Below are 18656 nucleotides of genomic sequence, written 5' to 3'. Positions count from 1 at the left end.
CAACAGGTACTGGGATTTCCAGCTTGGGATTACAAGTAATTCCAGGTTATTATTAGCAATCACTTCTCATCAGACACTGCAGCTACAAGATGCACAACAAGCCCAGCAGAAAGAGGTGGAAATCAGGATTCGTGTTATTTAAAAAAAAAATGAAATTTAATTGATTCGCCATGCAAAACAATCATGATAATGCAAGAAATCTTTTGCTTTGCCTTCATTTTTTTTTCAGAAAACAAAAGTTCAAGGAATCATTAAAGTTGGAAAAGCCCTCTAGGATCATCAAGTCCAAGCTGTGATAGATCCAGCAGTTGGACACTTCCAGGGATGGGGACTCCAAACCTCCCTGGGCACCTCTTCTTTATATTTAACAACCTTTTCCATGAAGAAATTCCTACTGATGGAGGAATCCCTCAAGTCCGGCCTGACCCTGCCCTGGCAGATCCTTTCCCCTCGTCCTGTCAATATTTGCCACCCCACATTGGGCATTAAACAATTCCAGCTTTGCTGTCACACAGCCAAACGCACCCTGACTTCCTGCACATAAAGCTGAGGCATTAAATCCCTTTAATAATCAGATTTCAAGCAGATTTTTAATAATCAGATTTCCAGCAGAGGGATTTTTTTTGCCAGGTTTGTGGAGCCTGTAGCCAGATCCAAGTGTCTCTGTTGGGGCAGACTCCCAGGTAACTCCTAAAATTGCATCCTGCCTTTTGGAACAAGTTCTGACACCCCTTCCCCGGTGCAGCCAGGGTTGTTTTCACCGGGGCTAAGCCAACTCAAAGCTTCTGCTCAGCTTCTCCCTTACTTTTCCTCCTGTCGGGGTAATCGCAGCTGCTGCCAGGATGGGGGAATTGCATCCCGGCCGCGCGTGGGGCCGCCGGAGCCACGGCGGGAAGGGAGGAGGGAAGGGATGGAACTCGGGCTGCTGGCCTCTGCACAGCCAGGTCTGAGCCCTGAAAATCCTGCAGCGTTTCCCGCAGCCTTCGGGAGCACCTTAAAAATCACAGTGGGGCAGAGGTCGCCTCACCCTGCTGGACGCTGCTCCTGCTCCAGGCAAGGAGAAGTTGTGGGTTTTTCCCATCCCTTGGGAGCCTGGAAGGGACTTGGAGCAGCCTGCGCTGGTGGAAGGGGGTGGAATGGAATGGTTTTCCATGCTGTCAAAACCTGGATCCTCAAGGTGTCCCCAGGAGCACCCTTGGGTGCTGGGGAAGGGTGGGTGAACCCCGGGCGTGGGTGACGAGGTGGCAGCCAGGGACGGAGACGAGGATGTTGGATCTCTGGGAAGGATCTGGGAATGTTGGTTCGAAGGGAAGGGAAGGGAAGGGAAGGGAAGGGAAGGGAAGGGAAGGGAAGGGAAGGGAAGGGAAGGGAAGGGAAGGGAAGGGAAGGGAAGGGAAGGGAAGGGAAGGGAAGGGAAGGGAAGGGAAGGGAAGGGAAGGGAAGGGAAGGGAAGGGAAGGGAAGGGAAGGGAAGGGAAGGGAAGGGAAGGGAAGGGAAGGGAAGGGAAGGGAAGGGAAGGGAAGGGAAGGGAAGGGAAGGGAAGGGAAGGGAAGGGAAGGGAAGGGAAGGGAAGGGAAGGGAAGGGAATGCCAGTTTGTTGGGAAGGATCAGGGAACGTTGGGTCTCTGGGAAGGGAAGGATCAGGGAATGTCAGATTGCTGGGAAGGGAACGATCTGGGAATGCCGGTTTGTTGGGAAGCGAGGGCTCAGAGAATGCCGGTTCCCCAGGAAGGGAGGATCAGGGAATGCCGGTTCCATGGGAAGGAAGGATCAGGGAATGCCGCTCCCCGGGAAGGGAGGATCAGGGAATGCCGCTCCCCGGGAAGGGAGGATCAGGGCATGCCGGTTCCATGGGAAGGCAGGATCAGGGAATGCCGGTTTGTTGGGAAGCCGCGCTGGGCGCACCGCGGGTAGGACGTGCCGGCGCCACTCGCTCCGAGGCGCTGCAGTTGCTCACGTCCCTCCGGAGCGCGGGGAGCGGAGGGGTCCCGGCTGGAAAAGGGGGAGAAAGGTGGGAAGGATCCAGTTACATAATGGAAGGGAAGGGAAGGGGGGGCTGCCCTCGCAGCGGTGCCCAGCCCGGAGCAGCTGAGCGGAGAGCGCGGGGGGGTCACCGACTTCAGGGCCCTCTTTCTCTTTTTCCTCCTTTCTTTTCTCCTCTCCCTCGATTGATTTTTTTTTTTTTTTCCCCTTTGAGTGAGGTCGGATAAAAATCTTAACACCTTGGGAATAGAGGGGCAGCAGCACAAAAGGCCGGACTGTGCAATTTAATAGGGTCAGCTGAATGGGGATGGAAAAGAGGGGGGTGATTCTCCCAGGCCTAACAGTGCCTTTCTTTTTTTCTGTTTTCCACTCATCAAATTCCTCCAGCATTTTCACCTCTAAGGGAAGGCACAGGGGAAAATCTTCCAGCAGGTTGTGCCAAGCTTTTAGGAACAACTAGGGAAAGTTTTAATTTTGGTTTTGTGGGGTAGATGTGTTTGTTTGTCCAATGAGCTCCCCAGGCTGTAGAACAGCTGTTACCTGAGATGGGGAGGAAGGAGATTTTTAGGGAAAACTTTATCCCATAATAGGTGTTCTTGTATCCCTAAACCTTCTAACAACAGTTTTGGAGGGCATGGCTCTGCAATGAGCCAACCACGGATTTTGGGGCAGTGATTCCATCGCTGGCTGTTCCTTTTTCCCTCTAAAACCTGGTCCAGGATTGAACCCAAGCTCCTCTGCCACCAAACCCCTGGGAAATCCCACAGCAAGGGCAGAATGGAAGTTTCCAGGGAATTTTGAGCCCTTCAGTATACGAAAGAAAAACCACAAACGGTCTCTGGTAGCGCAGGACTCGGGTATTGGGCAGAAATTTGCTTTTATGAATCCCCTGCTTAATTTGACAGCTCAGAGCAGGTCTCTCACCCGTGAAATCATCCCCTCACTCTTTTAAAGCAAAATAATAAAATTTCTGCCTCCACGGGGTCTTCTTGGAGCCTCCACAGAGTTCGCCTGGTGTTTTAATGTCTGTGTCCTGATCCAACAGCACTCACACTGTCAGCTGTGACACCAAACTGAGCTTCCCTTGCCTCTTCTCCTGCAGCAAATAAATCCTGCAGCAGATGCAAATATCAAACATCCTAAAGGAGCAAATCCCTGGGGGAAAAATAATAGGAGAAAGAGCAGAAAATATGCTGGAATTATCTCAGTGTCCGCTTGGATTCGCACTCCCATGGATGGGGACGTGCTCCCATGGAGAGCCAGGAAAACCCACCCGGAGTCTGCAGCCTCAAAAGGCCCCAAAAAATCTGAGGAGGAGAGGAGAGGAGAGGAGAGGAGAGGAGAGGAGAGGAGAGGAGAGGAGAGGAGAGGAGAGGAGAGGAGAGGAGAGGAGAGGAGAGGAGAGGAGAGGAGAGGAGAGGAGAGGAGAGGAGAGGAGAGGAGAGGAGAGGAGAGGAGAGGAGAGAGGAGAGGAGAGGAGAGGAGAGGAGAGGAGAGGAGAGGAGAGGAGAGGAGAGGAGGAGAGGAGAGGAGAGGAGAGGAGAGGAGAGGAGAGGAGAGGAGAGGAGAGGAGAGGAGAGGAGAGGAGAGGAGAGGAGAGGAGAGGAGAGGAGAGGAGAGGAGAGGAGAGGAGAGGAGAGGAGAGCGGCATTGGAGCCGTGAGTCAGCCTCCTCTGCCAAGAGCTGCTTTTGATTTAATCAGGATCAAACCCTCTGGGATTATTCTCGCTTCCAAACTGGACCGGGGCTCTGAAGTGGAGAAACCACAACACTTTGCAGGGCTGCTGCTTCTTTTTCTTGGTCTCCTTCTTCTTTTTTTCTTCTTTTCTTCTTCTTCTTCTTCCTCTTCTTCTTCCTCTTCTTCTTCTTCTTCTTTTTCTCTCCTTTATTTAATGAATTTGGCTCAGTGCCCCAAACCAGAGCCGAAACCCGAAACCCTCCTGTTTTCAGGGCTTTTGGAGCGCGCTTGGAACATCTGGCACAGCTGTTCCTGTGACCCCCGGGCAGCAGCACAACCCCGCTCCTGTTCCCATCCCAAAGGGAGCCCCGGGAATGGGGCAGCGCTGCCCGAGCTGGGCTGGCAGAGATGGGAGGCAGGGATGGGCAGGATCCAGAGTGATCCTGTTTTCCCGGGGGAAAAAATATACAGGAATGAGGTAAAGCAGCTTCTGGAGCTCCATGGAAGGAGCCTCCTCCTCCTGCTCAAATTCTTCCTTCTGCCTGTTCAATTCGGCTGCCATAAACCCCGATAAATGTCCCAAAATCGGGCGTCTTGCACCTCCACTCGAATGGGGTTTGTGGAATTGGTTCAGCAAATGAGAATTCTGAACTGGATGGGTCCAAACTGGATTTCCTCACCTGGCATCACAGAGCTGAGAGTCCTTCCCCTTCCCAGAAAAGATCCTGGGGGTGGCAGACTGAGCCCCAAAACGTGCTTGGGATCTGAAGGAGCTCAGCGCAGCCAGACGTGATCTCTAAACCCTTGGGTTTATTCTAAGCTGCAGGAACTTGTAATTTTTTTATCTGGAAATCTTTCTCCACGCACCCTTCCTGATTTCCTTCCAGCTCTGAGGCTGCTGCCCTTTCATCCCCGAGACACCCAGAGCTCTAAATTGTCTTCGGGAGAATCAACCCTCCAGCGTGTTAATCCTCATTACGTGCCCATTAAAGCCCAGATTAAATCAGGCATTAGGCTGCCTCCTCCCGTTATGAAATCCGAAAAACAGGATTGAGTTTGGAGCAGGGAGAGGAGGGGGGGATGAGGAAAACTGCGGAACACCTGAAAACTGGGGTTTGGGACGAGGCAAAAGGTTTGGCTGATTTTCTGGAGGGAACTGTGTAGGTGAAGGGAGCTGAGGAGGTTTGGGCGAGGTTTGGGGCCGGGTTTTGAGCGATTTGAAGGATTTGCATGTGCCTACGTGAGCGCAGGGATGAGTCCCGGGGCTCGCACGTGCAGGAGGGAGGGAAGGAGAGGTGAGAGCCGGGACAGGAGCGAGAGGATCCCCGGCAGCTCCATCCCCTAGCCCCCCCAAAGCCGCCTCTTCCCTCCGACCGGAGCGATGGGAACAGATTTCCTAAAGGGCAGGTGATTGTTTTATTGCGGCGGAGGCGCTTTAAGACGGCGCTGTCATTTCCTCGAGCTCCATCATCCATAGGAAACCTCCTCCCTCACCTCCCCTCCCTTTCCCACCGCTCCTCCGAGGATGAACTTTTCTCTCATTGTTCTTTGGCAGGTACTTTTTTAATGGGCTGGGGAAAAAAAAAATATTCTTCCTGTGAAGTTGCAGTTTTTGTGGGGCTTGAATGAGTCCAGTCCTCCCCTGGCTCTGCCCAGCGCCGCCGATTGGCTCCGCAGCCCGGGGGAGACCGATAAGGGCGGCTATAAAACCCTCGGAGCTCCCGGTCCTCCAGCGAGCAGGAGCCAGAGGGGCCGCCCGGATCCTCCGCACATCCCTGCGCTCATCCCCGGCCTCGCCGGGATCCTCCTTCCCTTTTACCTTCCTTCCCTCCCTGCTGCCAGCGCGTGTCCAGCTCCACATCTTTGCTCGAGCCGCAGTGCGAGAGGAGAGGCGCGCACATCCCAAAAAAAAAAAAAAAAAAAAAAAAAAAAAATCAAGCCACTCAAAAAAAAAAAAAAAAAAAAAAAAAAAAAAAGAAAAAAAAAATCCCCAACCAACCAACCCAACGCAGCCCCACTCTTGGCGGAAACTTGTCAGAGAATGCTCCTAAAGTCTGGTTTTCTCCTGCTGCTGCTGATCAGTGCGTCCGCATCCTACGAAGCTGAGCAGAATGACTCTGTGAGCCCCAGGAAAGTGCGGCTGGCAGCTCAGAACTCAGGTAACGCCAGCGAGGAGGGCTCGGAGCCGCAGCCTCGATGCTTTAAACTGTCTCAGATTTCTCTGCTGCTGATTTTTTTTTTTCTTTTTCTTTTTCCTTTTAAACTTAGCGGCTGTCAGCACAAGTGTTCCTTCCAGGGCTGGCAGGAGCTGCTGGTGCTGTAGGAGCCGGGGCAGGCAAGAGCTGTGAGGATGCAAATCCAGGCTCTCCCCTCCTCCTTCAGCTCCTCAATGAGTTCCGTGCACTTTTTTATCATTTTTATTTTTCCTGCTTGCATGCCTCCCCTCTTCCCTTCCGCTGCTCTTGGTGTTAAACCCCTTTTGCTTTTTAGGAAGTTGATAAAATCCCATTGTTCAACCCACATCTGTCTGTTCAAAGAAGGGGCAGCCGGGGCCGCCACTTTGAAGAATTCAGTAACCTGGAAACTGTCCCCATTGTCACAGAACCGATGGCTATCGCTCAGCTGCCACCATAAAAATACGTCGGTGACATTTAACAAACTCGCTCTCACAATGGAGGGGGGGAAAAGAAAAAAAAAAGTTAATTGCTGGATGTCTGGAGTTCGCTGTTTAGATAACTTGCGTGGAACAATGGGAATTAAAAATCTGCTTTCCACTGTACGGCCAAGATGTTAAAACTCGGGGCTGTTAACAGCTGCCTTATTTTAGCTCTGCGGCGTTGGGAGCGGGCTGTTGGCTCGGGATTTTGGCTTTTGTATTGGGTTGCTATAGAAACCCGGGGTCTCCCTCTCACCGAGGCCGGAACAATCAAAGCTCCGCGCACCCGGAGTCTGCTGCGAGCGAACTTCTCTAATTGGAACCTGTGGAAAGCTAATTACGGGGCTGGCTTCGTGCTGCGGGAGGTTATGAACCAGCGAGGGGATGAATTACCGAATATTCCTCCCTTCAGGCACGTCAGCAAGGGCGCGGAACGATGAGGGGTTAATTGGGGAAAAATTATAAAAATATTATTTATCTCTCTTTTTTCTTATTTAGTATTATTTCTCCATTTTCTCTTTTTAAATATGATTTCTCCCTTTTAAAAATATTATTTCTCCCTTTTAAAATATTATTTCTCGCCCCCCCTTTTTTTTTCTTTTTAAATATTATTTCTCCCTTTAAAAAGTATTTTCTCTTCTCTTCTCTTCTCTTCTCTTCTCTTCTCTTCTCTTCTCTTCTCTTCTCTTCTCTTCTCTTCTCTTCTCTTCTCTTCTCTTGAAAAAAATCTCTGTTCTAAAGAATCCTCTTTAAGGTACAACTCAGATTTAATCAGTTTTGTTCTCTCCTGGTAAAGCCTCACTTTTCCCACACCTCGGGGCTGGATGGGGGACCCTGAGCTCGCATTTCTTCTTCCCCCAAGAATGTCTGGTAACACGAGCTGCAAAAACAGCGAGCGTGCCTTGCCCGGGCCCGGCAGGGGACAGATGTTCGCCTCGCCCAGAAAGGTTAATCCCGGCTAATTTCAGGGCAATCATGTGGCAATTCTGCTGATTCATTGTTAAAACGCTCTGGATGTGCTCGGAGGAAGCCGGGATGACACGGATACCCTCGTGTTCCGCTGCCTCCGGGCCTTTCATTATCCCCGTAGCGCCAGTACCTGAACTTTTTCTGCCCAAATTTCCCTTCCCCTCCCGAATCTTCAGCAAAAATTTACCCTTTTTTGGCTACGCCTGCGAACTACGGGGCAGTTTTAGTACCAAGCTGAAGGATCGAGTCCTTTTGAGTGCTGAGAATCCCAAGCGAAAATCCTCTTTCTAGGTAATACAGGCGTTTTCGAAAAGCACAGATACCTCCCAAAGAGTGCGATTTCTTTCCAGTGGTTGGCATTTCAGCAATTAAATTTCATTTTTGGAGTGGTTTTGTGGGCCAGGTGCTGCCAGGTTTTCTCCTGTGGGATAAAAAGCAAGGTAAAGATCTCAGCGCCCAGAGCTTTCCATGGGCCCATCCTCATCCCTGCTCCCCATCCTCATCCCTGCTCCCCATCCTCATCCCTGCTCCTCATCCTCATCCCTGCTCCCCTTCCTCATCCCTGCTCCCATCCTCATCCCTGCTCCCCTTCCTCATCCCTGCTCCCCTTCCTCATCCCTGCTCCCCTTCCTCATCCCTGCTCCCCATCCTCATCCCTGCTCCTCATCCTCATCCTCATCCCTGCTCCTCATCCTCATCCTCATCCCTGTTCCTCATCCTCATCCCTGTTCCTCATCCTCATCCCTGTTCCTCATCCTCATCCCTGCTCCTCATCTTCATCCCTGCTCCTCATCTTCATCCCTGTTCCTCATCCTCATCCCTGCTTCTCATCCCTGCTGCCTGCTCCCCTTCCGCATCCTCTCATCCTGCTCCCCATCCTCATCCCTGCTCCCCATCCTCATCCCTGCTCCCCATCCTCATCCCTGCTCCTCATCCTCATCCCTGCTCCTCATCCTCATCCCTGTTCCTCATCCTCATCCCTGCTCCTCATCCCTGCTCCTCCTTCAGAGGGAGTTGGGATAAAGATGTGTTGGAATTCTGCAAATTTAGATTTTAAGATGCAAGATTTTAAGATGCCTGAAGGGAGAATTAGGTTAGAATGGACATTTGGGTCCCCCATCTAAGTGAGGACCTTAAAAAGTGCTGCCTCTTTTAATCCGTGTGTTTGGGAGTTGGAGTTTCTGTTCTTTGGTGTGCTGGTTGTGTCTTCAGAGAATCTTTGGATCGTAAAATCCTGGGATTGTAGAATTATAGAATCATGGAATTATAGCATTATAGAATCCTGGAATGGTTTGGGTTGGAAGGGACCTTAAATCTCATCCCATCCCCTGCCATGGGCAGGGACACCTCCCACCATCCCAGGGTGCTCCAGCCAACTGCCTTGGGCACTTCCAGGGATGAGGAATGAACAACTTCTCTGGGCACCCTGTGCAGGGCCTCACTGCCCTCCAGATAAGGAATTTCTCCCTAATATCTGACCTAAATCTCCTCTTTCAGCTCAAAACCATTCCCAGCTCATCTATCACTGTGCACATAAAAAGTCCCTCTCCCACTGTTTTGCAATCCACTTTTCAGCACCAGAAAGAGCTCTGAGGTCTCCCTGGAGCCTTCTCCAGGCTGAGCTCTCCCAGCTTGATTCCATGGCAGATTTTGGCGCATCAGGGAGGGTCTGAGCCTGCCTGGCTGAGGTGCCAGAGCAGGATTTGGCTGTGGTCTGGATGTGTGTCTATGTGCTGACATTCCCATTCTCCTCTCCTGGAACCAGAGCAGGATTTGGCTGTGGGCTGGGATCCATGTCCATGTGCTGACATTCCTGTGCATCTCTCAGTGCCAGAGCAGGATTTGGCTGGGGTCTGTGTCCATGTGCTGGCATTCCTGTGACTCTCTCTCAGTACCAGAGCAGGATTTGGCTGTGGGCTGGGATCCGTGTGCTGACATTCCTGTGCCTCTCTCAGTGCTGGAGCAGGATTTGGCTGGGATCTGTGTCCATGTGCTGACATTTGGTTTGAGATCGCTGTGATGACATTCCAGTGCCTCTCTTCCAGTACCAGAGTAGGATTTGGCTGCAGGTTGGGGTCCATGTGCTGACATTCGGGCTGGGATGCTGGGATCCATATGCTGACATTCCCATTCCTCTTCCTAGTACCAGAGCAGGATTTGGCCGTGGGCAGGGATCCCTATCCCTGTGCTGACATTCCCGTGCCTCTCTCCCGGCACCAGAGCAGGATTTGGCCGTGGGCTGGGATCCCTATCCCTGTGCTGACATTCCCGTGCCTCTCTCCCGGCACCAGAGCAGGATTTGGCCGTGGGCTGGGATCCCTATCCCTGTGCTGACATTCCCGTGCCTCTCTCCCGCAGCAGAGGTGGTCCGGTGCCTGAACAGCGCCCTCCAGGTGGGCTGCGGCGCCTTCGCCTGCCTGGAGAACTCCACGTGCGACACGGACGGGATGTACGACATCTGCAAGTCCTTCCTCTACAGCGCCGCTAAATTCGACACTCAGGTACAGCCAGGGCACGATAAAACCCGGCCAGGAATGAATCAAATCCGGCCGAGAATGAATCAAACCTGGCCAAGAATAAAACCCGGCCGAAAATAAAACCTGGCTGAGAATAAATGAGACCCGCCTTTTCATGCTCCTGACAAGTCCTGCGGGTTCTAAAGCACGTGCTAAACGCTCCGCTCAAAGCCTGCCTTAATTTAAGCTGTGCTTTGGTCAGGATTTAACCCTCTACCCCCTGCAGCCCTTTCTGCTGCTCTCAGCCGCCGTTTTTTGGCTCCGAGCGCATTCTCCAGGGCTCGTTTTTCCCACCCGCTCCCTGCGCCATGTGAGGACTTGGCACGGCGGGTTCCATGGGGAGGAGAGCGAGGTTTCCTCTCCAGGAGGAAATAGGAATGTTCTTCTAACGAAAGAGATCTCCTGCCTGTGTGAGCTGGCACAGGGCTGGGCTTTGACTTGGAAACATTGGGGCTGGGAATACATGGCCAGGTTGGGGCTGCAGGGAGAATAAACGGGATAATATTGCAGTTGTGCTCCGCCAAAATCCCTTTTCGCTCTGTGCTTTCCTCCCAAAAATCACACAGCCCCTTATTCTCTGTGCTCCTGCTCCCAAGGACAGATTTCAAAGGTCCTAAAGTCTCTTGAGGTCTGAAGTTTTAAACTGCTGGCGTTACATGAATGTTAAATGGATCAGTGAGGCAGAACTACTCCGTGTCTGGTCCTGGTGTTTCCAGGTCAAAAATTCCCACTGCCGAAATCTTTGGAGAATGGGAGTTCAGAGCATCCCAACTGCTGAGAGGGACAACTCTGCAGGAATTTGGGTAATTCCAGTCCCACTCCATGCCAAGTCTGGCAGGTCTGTCATTGCAGGAGGGTAATTAGCACAGGTGGAGTGCCCAGTGCTGGAGCAGTGCAGGAGGCTCCTTCTAATCCTATGCTGAGGGCTTTTGTTTTTCCTCTGAAAATGTGATTTTTTTTTCCCCTCAAATGTGAAGTTTTCAGCTCTGCCTCTTCTTCCCTGGGGAAATCACTATCTACAGGAGTTTTTCCTCATTTTCCCTGGGGAAACCACCCTCTACAGGAGTTTTTCCTCATTTTCCATGGGGAAATCACCCTCTTACAGGAGATTTTTTTCCTTCCATCCTCAGGGAAAAGCGTTTGTGAAGGAGAGCCTGAAGTGCATCGCCAACGGGGTGACCTCCAAGGTGTTCCTGGCCATCCGCAGGTGCTCCACCTTCCAGAGGATGATCTCCGAGGTGCAGGAGGAGTGCTACAGCAAGCTGGATATGTGTAGCATCGCCCGGCGCAACCCCGAGGCCATCACCGAGGTGGTACAGCTCCCAAACCAGTTCTCCAACCGGTACGTGGGGCTGCCCCTCTGCAGGACACCAAAGAAAGGCTGTGGACCCGATATTTCCTGAGCCTGAGCTCTTCCCAAGGGAAATCTTTCAACAGATCTTCTTTTTCCCCAAAACAACCTCGAGTAAACAATATTCCTTTCTCCTAACAACAGGAGCTGTTTGCTATTTCTGTCCCTGAGCCAATGGGAGAGGTGTCAGCCCCATGGACCAATAACGTGCCTTTTAGCACAGAGTGTGATAAATTGTAAGTGCTATGAATTGGAAATAAGCCTTCTGATTTCTACTGCCTTCTGACTGGAGTCAAGCATCTTTATTTCGTGTCCTATTGCAACAAAAGACTCCAAATGTTTCAGAAGGCAAAGAGCATAGAAAAAGAATCTTTATTTTTTAATTCTTACTGCATTTTATAAGGTGTTCCCATACAGACTTAACATGATTGGTGAACAGGAACAACACCTGTAGTCACCATGTTCCGTGCCTGAGGTGGTTTGGTTTTCTGAAATTCTTTTCCCAGGGAATTTTCTGTAAACAGGAGAAATATTTTTGTAACTGTACCATGTTGTTCATTCCTTTATTTTGGGGATGTGTCTCCCTTTCATACTATTTCACACGGACCAATTTGATTGGTGACACAAAGGCATAACCTCTTCACTGCCATTGGTCAGAGCAGAGGGACATCAAGAAGAAGTCCCTCCTAGGAAAAAGAATGAATAACAAAGTTACAGCTACAAAAACATTTCTCTTGTTTACAAAAAATTCCCTGGAAAAAGAATTTCAGAAAACCAAAACACGTTAGGCACAGAACCAGGGCTACTGACACCTCTCTAATCCATTGGTTAAACCAGAGAAACAGCAAAACACCACCTTGAGAAAGATTGTTTTGAGAAAAAGCTTTCTTGAGAAATTTTTCCTTGGGAAAAAGTTAGCCGCTGCTAGCAGGCTAAAAATCTTTCAGACTCAGAAATATCAGGCCTATGGTCCTCTGTGTGGGAAATGGATTTGGAGAGGATTTTTAAAGCCTGACTGAAAGCTCACATTGCATCTGTGTGCAAACTCTGAGATAAAATATCCTGACTTAGAATTCAGGATGGCTCATGTTATAACAACGTACAACTCGGACTTCTTCAGAGGGCTTAGAGCAAAGTTTATTGCAAGACAGATTCTTTTATACAGTGAATTGGTACAAAGAATGGGATTGGTCCTTTAGGGCACCATCTTTTTGTGAACATCTCTACCAGTGAACAAGCTGGAAAAACACCAGGTGTCGGGAGGAGGAGATCTACAGAGATTGTTTGGGGTTTCTCCTTATGATTTCCCAGGCCAGACTGAGAGAGTTCTGTCCTTGGCTTTCCCACAGGCCTCAAGGCGCTGCCTGGAGCCCAAAAATCTGTGTTCTGACACTGTCAGTTCCCACACTCACTGCTCTGCTTTGGGGTTGTGTCCTGTTCCTGCTGCCTGCAGGATTGGGGTTGTCACGCTGCTGCTGCTGCTGCTGCTGCTGGCACCTTCCCCCAAGCTCAGGAGTGTCCTGTCCCCATCCTCCAAGGACAAGGGACACAGGGAGGCTTCAGGGAGCTGCTGCAGTCACGCTGCAGGGACAGGGATTTCTCCCTCCAAACCCTGGAACAATCAGTGCTGAGTCTTGTGACCAGGATAAAAGGAACCTTTCAGAGCTGTTGGAGTAAATAACTCCAGGACTGGAGTGCAAACTGAGCTCTGGGTCAGGGGGCTGGCTGTGGCCAAGCCTCAACTCTTCTGGGGTGGCTTTGGCTGGATCCAGGAGCATCCTAAACCTCCAGACCTGTCCCAGGACAGCTGTGCCGGTGATAAATACATTTTATGTTGCATCAACCAGCATAAATTTATGCAGTGAATCCCAGAATATCCAGAGTTGGAAGGGACCCACAAGGATTATGGAAATCCATTTCCTATTAGAGAAAACTCTCTTGTAAATGGAGAACTTTTTTCTTGTCTGTCCAGAAAATGGCAAAATTGGGAAGACAAAATTATACTGGGGGAGTAAAAATTAAACTGGTGCATCTTTCCCCCAAGCAAATTGGGAAGAGTTTTCTGGGAGAGGAGCGGGCAGCTCCGAGGTTAAAGTGACGGATTGTGGAACAGCCCCTGGAGGGGACATGGGGACATTCTGGGGATGCTCCTCTGGCAGCACCAAGCCCTGCAGTTCTCCCGAGGAGGAGGGAACTCCTCCCCCAGCCCCAGGCAGAGGATGTGGTGACACGTTGAGGAACAAAAGCAGCAGGAATTCCCAGCCCCGAGGTGACGCCGAGGGCTCCGGGAGCATCCTGCTTTCCCAGCCGCGGGCCCTGCAGCAGGACCACGATGTGCCGCTTGGCCCCGCCGCCCGGGGGAAGTAGTTAAAGGTCATTTCACCTTCCTGCGCTCTCATCTCAGGGCAGGAAAAGCTCAGCTCACAGCCCGGCGGGGCGGGCTCTGTGTCTGGCCCTGAGTTAAGCCTGGCTCAGCTTTGCTGGTCTCCACTCCAGAGCTCTCTGGCAGAGCCCTGCTGAGCCGGGCTCACAACCTGCTCCCTTTGTCCTTCGACCTCAGCCGACCTCCCCTGGCTGCTCCAAAGGCCGAGAGCTGGCAAAGGGCTTGCGGTGGGAACTCTCATTTTCCTCTTCCTTCCCCTCCTCCACCTGCAGGTCGTTCTCCTCTCCGCTGCTGTGGAAAAATGTCACCGTGACCTTAAAGTGCTTAAAATAAGTTCCCCGCCGTCCTTTCATGCAGAAATCCCGGCCAGTGTGGGACTGCTGCCCTTGTTCCCGACTTGGTCTCCCTGAGAAGACGTTCCCTGGTGCAGGGAGGTGCCAGGTGCTCTCCTGGGGCAAGAGGAGGAGAATTCCTTGAGGGAATTCTCCGCAGGGCTGGGAATACAGAGCAGCACCGCTCCCTGGCCCAGGGCTGCTGGAAGGGGAAGACTCGCTTGGGGTTTGGGGCATGGTGGGCTCAGAAGTGACAACGGATTGTGTGTCCCAAAGATCTGTCCCCTGGGAATCTGCCAGGATTGGAGTGAGCTGCTTCTCCCCCTTCTGGTCCTTGTAAGGGCTGTGTGGGGAAAGGGACAACGGGGACAACAGGGACACAAAGTGGTCACAAAGTGGACACAAAATGGATGACCGGTCACGAGGTCTCACACTTTTATAAGTTTTGGTCCATTTGCATATTGGGGTTGAATTGTCCCATTCCAGCTGCAGGTTGTGAGGTCCCATCCTTCTTGTCCCTCCCTCCAGCCCACCCTTGTTTGTGCCTTGGGGCTGAAAGTTGTCCTTGGTGTGCAGCAGGAGAAGGATTTGTTTTGTGTCCCTGCTGTGTGCAGAGCTGAGTGACACTGACTGTGAGCTCAGAGCTGCACCCCTGGGCACCACAGAACCTGGAATACACAAAAGCTCAAACTTAAGGCTCCAGATGAGTTAAAAATCCTGATTCTCCCCGTTTTACCACCTGTCTGGGGGGACACCTTGGCCTGACGAGCTCCCTGTGCCGCAGGTATTACACCAAGCTGCTGAGGAGCCTGCTGGAGTGCGATGAGGCCACGGTGAGCGCCATCAAGGAGAGCCTGATGGAGAAGCTGGGGCCCAACATGGCCAGCCTGTTCCACCTGCTGCAGAGTGACCACTGCTCCCAGGGCCACCCCCGGGCTGAATTCCTGCGCAGGAGGATCCCGGAGCCTCAGAAGCTGAAGCTGCTCCTCAGGAACCTCCGAGGTGAGGCTTCGGCTCCAGCCCACGCCAAGCGCAGCTCCGCCGAACGTGCCTGAGCCTGAGGGGAGGCTGAGCATGACCAAAGCTCTGCTCCGGGAGAGTGCTGCAGCCCAAAGCTGGTGGATTTGTAGGTATTTTAGCCCCCCATCAAGGAGCTGGGTTTAGTTCCTTAGGGCTCCTTAATTTGTTCATCTTTCCTGCTCCCACTTGTATGTGGGTCTGTGTTCGGTGTCGCAGCTTTTTCCCGCCAGCCAAGAGGCTCTGGCTCTTTTCTTCCCTACAAAAAAAAAAAAAAGTGTTAGCCCAAAAAAAAAAAAAAAATCTTAGTCTTAAGTAGATCCCTGCAGTGGTCAGGCCTCCAGGCACCAAATTTGGAGGTTTGTCCCAATCCATTGTGCTGGCACTGCCCAGGCTGGAGACTCAGCACCGAGGGGAGCAGCTGCTCCTCTCCCCACTGGTGACGAAAAGATGCACTAAAAACTCTTGCACATCCTAGAAAATATCCCGTGGGGTTCGTGTCATGAGTCTGTGCTGGCCATGGATGAACACGGATGTCACGTTCCTGGTCCTGTGGTGTCACCCTCAGTCCTAACCCTTCCAGCAGAGCGCAGTGAACATGTTTAAGTCAGGATTTACCAAACTGGCTGTGTGGTTTTAGTCACCAGGACCTGGTGCCACAGTGAAAAACGAGTTTAAACCACCCCACAAAGCCCCAAACCAGGAGAGGGACATGTTCTACCGTGGAAAGAGGCACCAGGCTGTGGCTGGAGCTGCTCAGGAGGTCCCATAATTGTGCGTTGTATTTCAAAGCTCACATCTCTGTACTGTATTTAACTGCCTGAAGCTTTAAACCAAGCCTAACAGAAACAAAGCCTGTTCTAAGATTAGAGTATTAAAGGCCTTGCTCCAACTGTGGTATAAATAGTGCTAAAATCTGTCTGTACTGTACATAAACTCTGCCAGAGTCTGCTTTAAAGGAGCAGAACAGAATAACTTTATTGCCTAAACTTAGTTTTGTAAGTCAGCTCTTTCTTTGTTATTGTTTTTATTTTTCCTGGATTCAGCACCTCTGTCATAGTCCAGAGTTCACGTTCCGCTCCGTGGCCTTTTTAGAAAGGAAGAGGGAAAAGGTTTAGGATGGGAATTGCAGGGCCAGGAACAGCCTTTCAGAGCTAAAATTGAGGGAAAAATCCATGAAAAACCCCCAAGTTCAGGCTGGTCAGTCCTGTCCCCACAGAGCTGCCAGGAGATGCACTTAGACCCAAGGCTGAGCTGCTGGGAATTTCGGGATTACCAGATCCTTTGGGAATCTCTGAGGGCAAAACTCCCATCAGGATTTCTGGGCAAAACCCCAAATTCTCTCAAGCTCCAGCAGGAAAGCCTAGGACAGGGAATGAAGGCTCTGGGAGCTGCCTTTCTTCCATCCTCCTCCTCCTCCTCAGCGGGCTCTGGGAGGAAGAGCAGAGCTGGGAGACCCCAAATCCACTCCCCACCACAGCCAGGCTCTGCTGGGCCAAAAAAATCTCCTTTGTGGTGTGGGATCCACCAGGCCAATCCCAAACCCATCCCCTAGAGCTTCTGCAGAGAGGGATCCTCTGCCTCAGATCCTTGGAGAGCTGATCAAGGAGGGATCTCTCCCATGGAAACCTGAAGCAACTAACCATTTTTGTGTGTGTGTGTTTGTGTGTTGTTTGGAAAACCACAAAGCCTTTAAACCAGAACTTGCTGCTAAAATATCAAAACCAGATGCAGTTTCAGATGTCACTGTCTTCACGAAATGTAGCCCCAAAGTGCTGGGAAGCAGAAAAAAAAAAAAAAAAAAAAAAAAGAAAAAAGTTGCTGACATCAGTGGAGGGTCAGAATTTGTGATTTTTGGGGGCGGATACTCCGAATGGAGCCATCCAGCAAGGAAGATGCAAATTTCCTCCTTCCTGAACCAGGCAGGGATTGAGAGGCCAACACAGAGAAGTTTTGAGAGGTGGAAACCAAAAGATTCTGGAATATCCTAACCCTAAAAATGGGATTATATTTAGGAATTGATCCCAGGGTTGTGTCCCTGACTTCCTGTTGGGAATTCCACTAGGGTTTGTGCTTCCAGTCCATGCTTTGATTTGGGAATTGAGCACAAAAAGTCTTCTCCTGGCTGGGGGCAGTGGGCAAACTCCACCTGGGAGGCTCTGCTGGAGCTCCAGAGCTCCCACTGTGGGATCCCAAAGCTTCCAGGAGCTCTCCCAGGACACCTGGGCAGGGACATTCCCCATGCCAAGCAGCTTCTCCAGCCACCTCTTTCTCGACAACCCCAAAGCAGGTGCCTAAAAGAGATTTGGGGCCAGGGAGAAGCCTCAGACCTCCCAATCCCATCATTTTTTTGAGGTGCCATAATGAAATTTCCTTTTCCAGCAGCAGTTTCTACTTTCTCTCCTGCGTGTGGGTGGGAAGAGGAGTGGGAAGATGATTCCCCGTGGTGGGGTTTGCTGGGGTGCCCCAAGGAATCATCCCCTGGAGCCCCAGGGAATTCATCCATGTCCCAAAGAGCCAAAATTCCCCATTTTTGAGCTGCTTTGAGGCCACTTTTGTGCCTGTGCTGGAGCAGGGAGGAATTTGGGATTGTTCATCCCTCCCCTCACCTGAGCTGGGCATTCTCAGCCCTCCTTGGTGTTGATTTTGTGAAACTTCAGATAGTTTAAGCTAATTAAGCTAGTTAACGACAGAAACAAAACACTACTAAAGTGGATACATTTAGGCACACAGTGCCTTTAATTTTTATTTTTTTGTTTCGTAGAAGTAAAATCAGATAGATTTTATTAATCAAATGTTTAAAAAATCTATCTGGTTTTACTTCTAAAAAGAAAAAAATTGGATTTGGACGGAATTTGGAGGCTCTTCCCATCCCTGGGGGATGCTGGAAAAGTTTGGATTTAGGAGCAAGAGATCCCTGAGGAACGATCCCCAAGGTCAAGTCCAGCACTTTCACCTTGGAGTTCATCTCTGCTTTATTTTTATTTTAGTCTCACACAAGGATTTTTCTCCGGGGGCGCAGGGAGGGGCTTCCCTTGGAAGATTTGCATGAGTCTTGTGATTTCTTTGCACTTTAGACATTTTCATGCCATTATAAACCTGCGTTATTTGTATTTATAATTTAAAGAGACCTAGAAAAGGGAAAAGGAAGAGCGTTTGGGGTGGGGGGGGGGTTGTTTTGGGTTTTTTGTTTGGTTTGGTTTGGTTTGGTTTGGTTTGGTTTGGTTTGGTTTGGTTTGGTTTTTTTCTGAGTACTGGAATAAGCAGTGAGCATATCTGGTATATGTCCTTATTTATTGTTTCCGTGACATTCGTAAAGCTCCATTTTGTGTGTGTTCACATAAAGGTTATTTGAAGCATATCACAGCCAGGAGAGAGAGGCGAGTTATTTTCTTTGCTTATTTTTATAATTAAAGATGCACAACGTTATGAGGCCTGCGTTGGATTGTCTTCTGCAATGAAATAAAAAGACAGATTTAAGGGGTTTTGGTGTCCGAGTCTTTATTGGGCTGTTGATACCAGCAAGATAAAAATGCTGGATTTTCCTTGGACTGAGCATCAGAGCTCTGCTGTCTGTCCCTGACCTGGGGATAAATTTGCATTAATCCATGACCTGAGGATAAATTTCTGACCTGAGGATAAATCTCTGACCCTCGTGGAGGATTTTCCAGCCCTGGACAGGCACAGCTCACACCCCTGTGGTCTGAGGGAGCCTTTTCCTCTTGGCAGCATCTGGAAAATCCCAGGCTCCCCTCGGAGCCACGGCTTTCA

General features: G+C 50.7%; 1 protein-coding gene across 1 annotated transcript; it reads left to right on the top strand.

Moving 5' to 3' along the window:
• The first annotated feature begins 5652 nt into the window (after window positions 1–5652).
• STC1 (stanniocalcin 1) lies at window positions 5653–16068 on the top strand. Its single transcript, XM_066337204.1, has 4 exons — window positions 5653–5820; window positions 9645–9787; window positions 10933–11144; window positions 14653–16068. Exons 1-4 carry the CDS (start codon window positions 5703–5705, stop codon window positions 14921–14923), a joined length of 744 nt encoding a protein of 247 aa, XP_066193301.1. The 5' UTR covers window positions 5653–5702; the 3' UTR covers window positions 14924–16068.
• Window positions 16069–18656: the final 2588 nt, after the last annotated feature.

This window comes from Sylvia atricapilla, chromosome 28 (assembly GCF_009819655.1).
Source record: "Sylvia atricapilla isolate bSylAtr1 chromosome 28, bSylAtr1.pri, whole genome shotgun sequence".
Classification (NCBI taxonomy): domain Eukaryota; kingdom Metazoa; phylum Chordata; class Aves; order Passeriformes; family Sylviidae; genus Sylvia; species Sylvia atricapilla.
The sequence above is the reverse complement of the archived record's forward strand: the minus strand, read 5'-3'. Positions and strand labels throughout refer to the sequence as shown.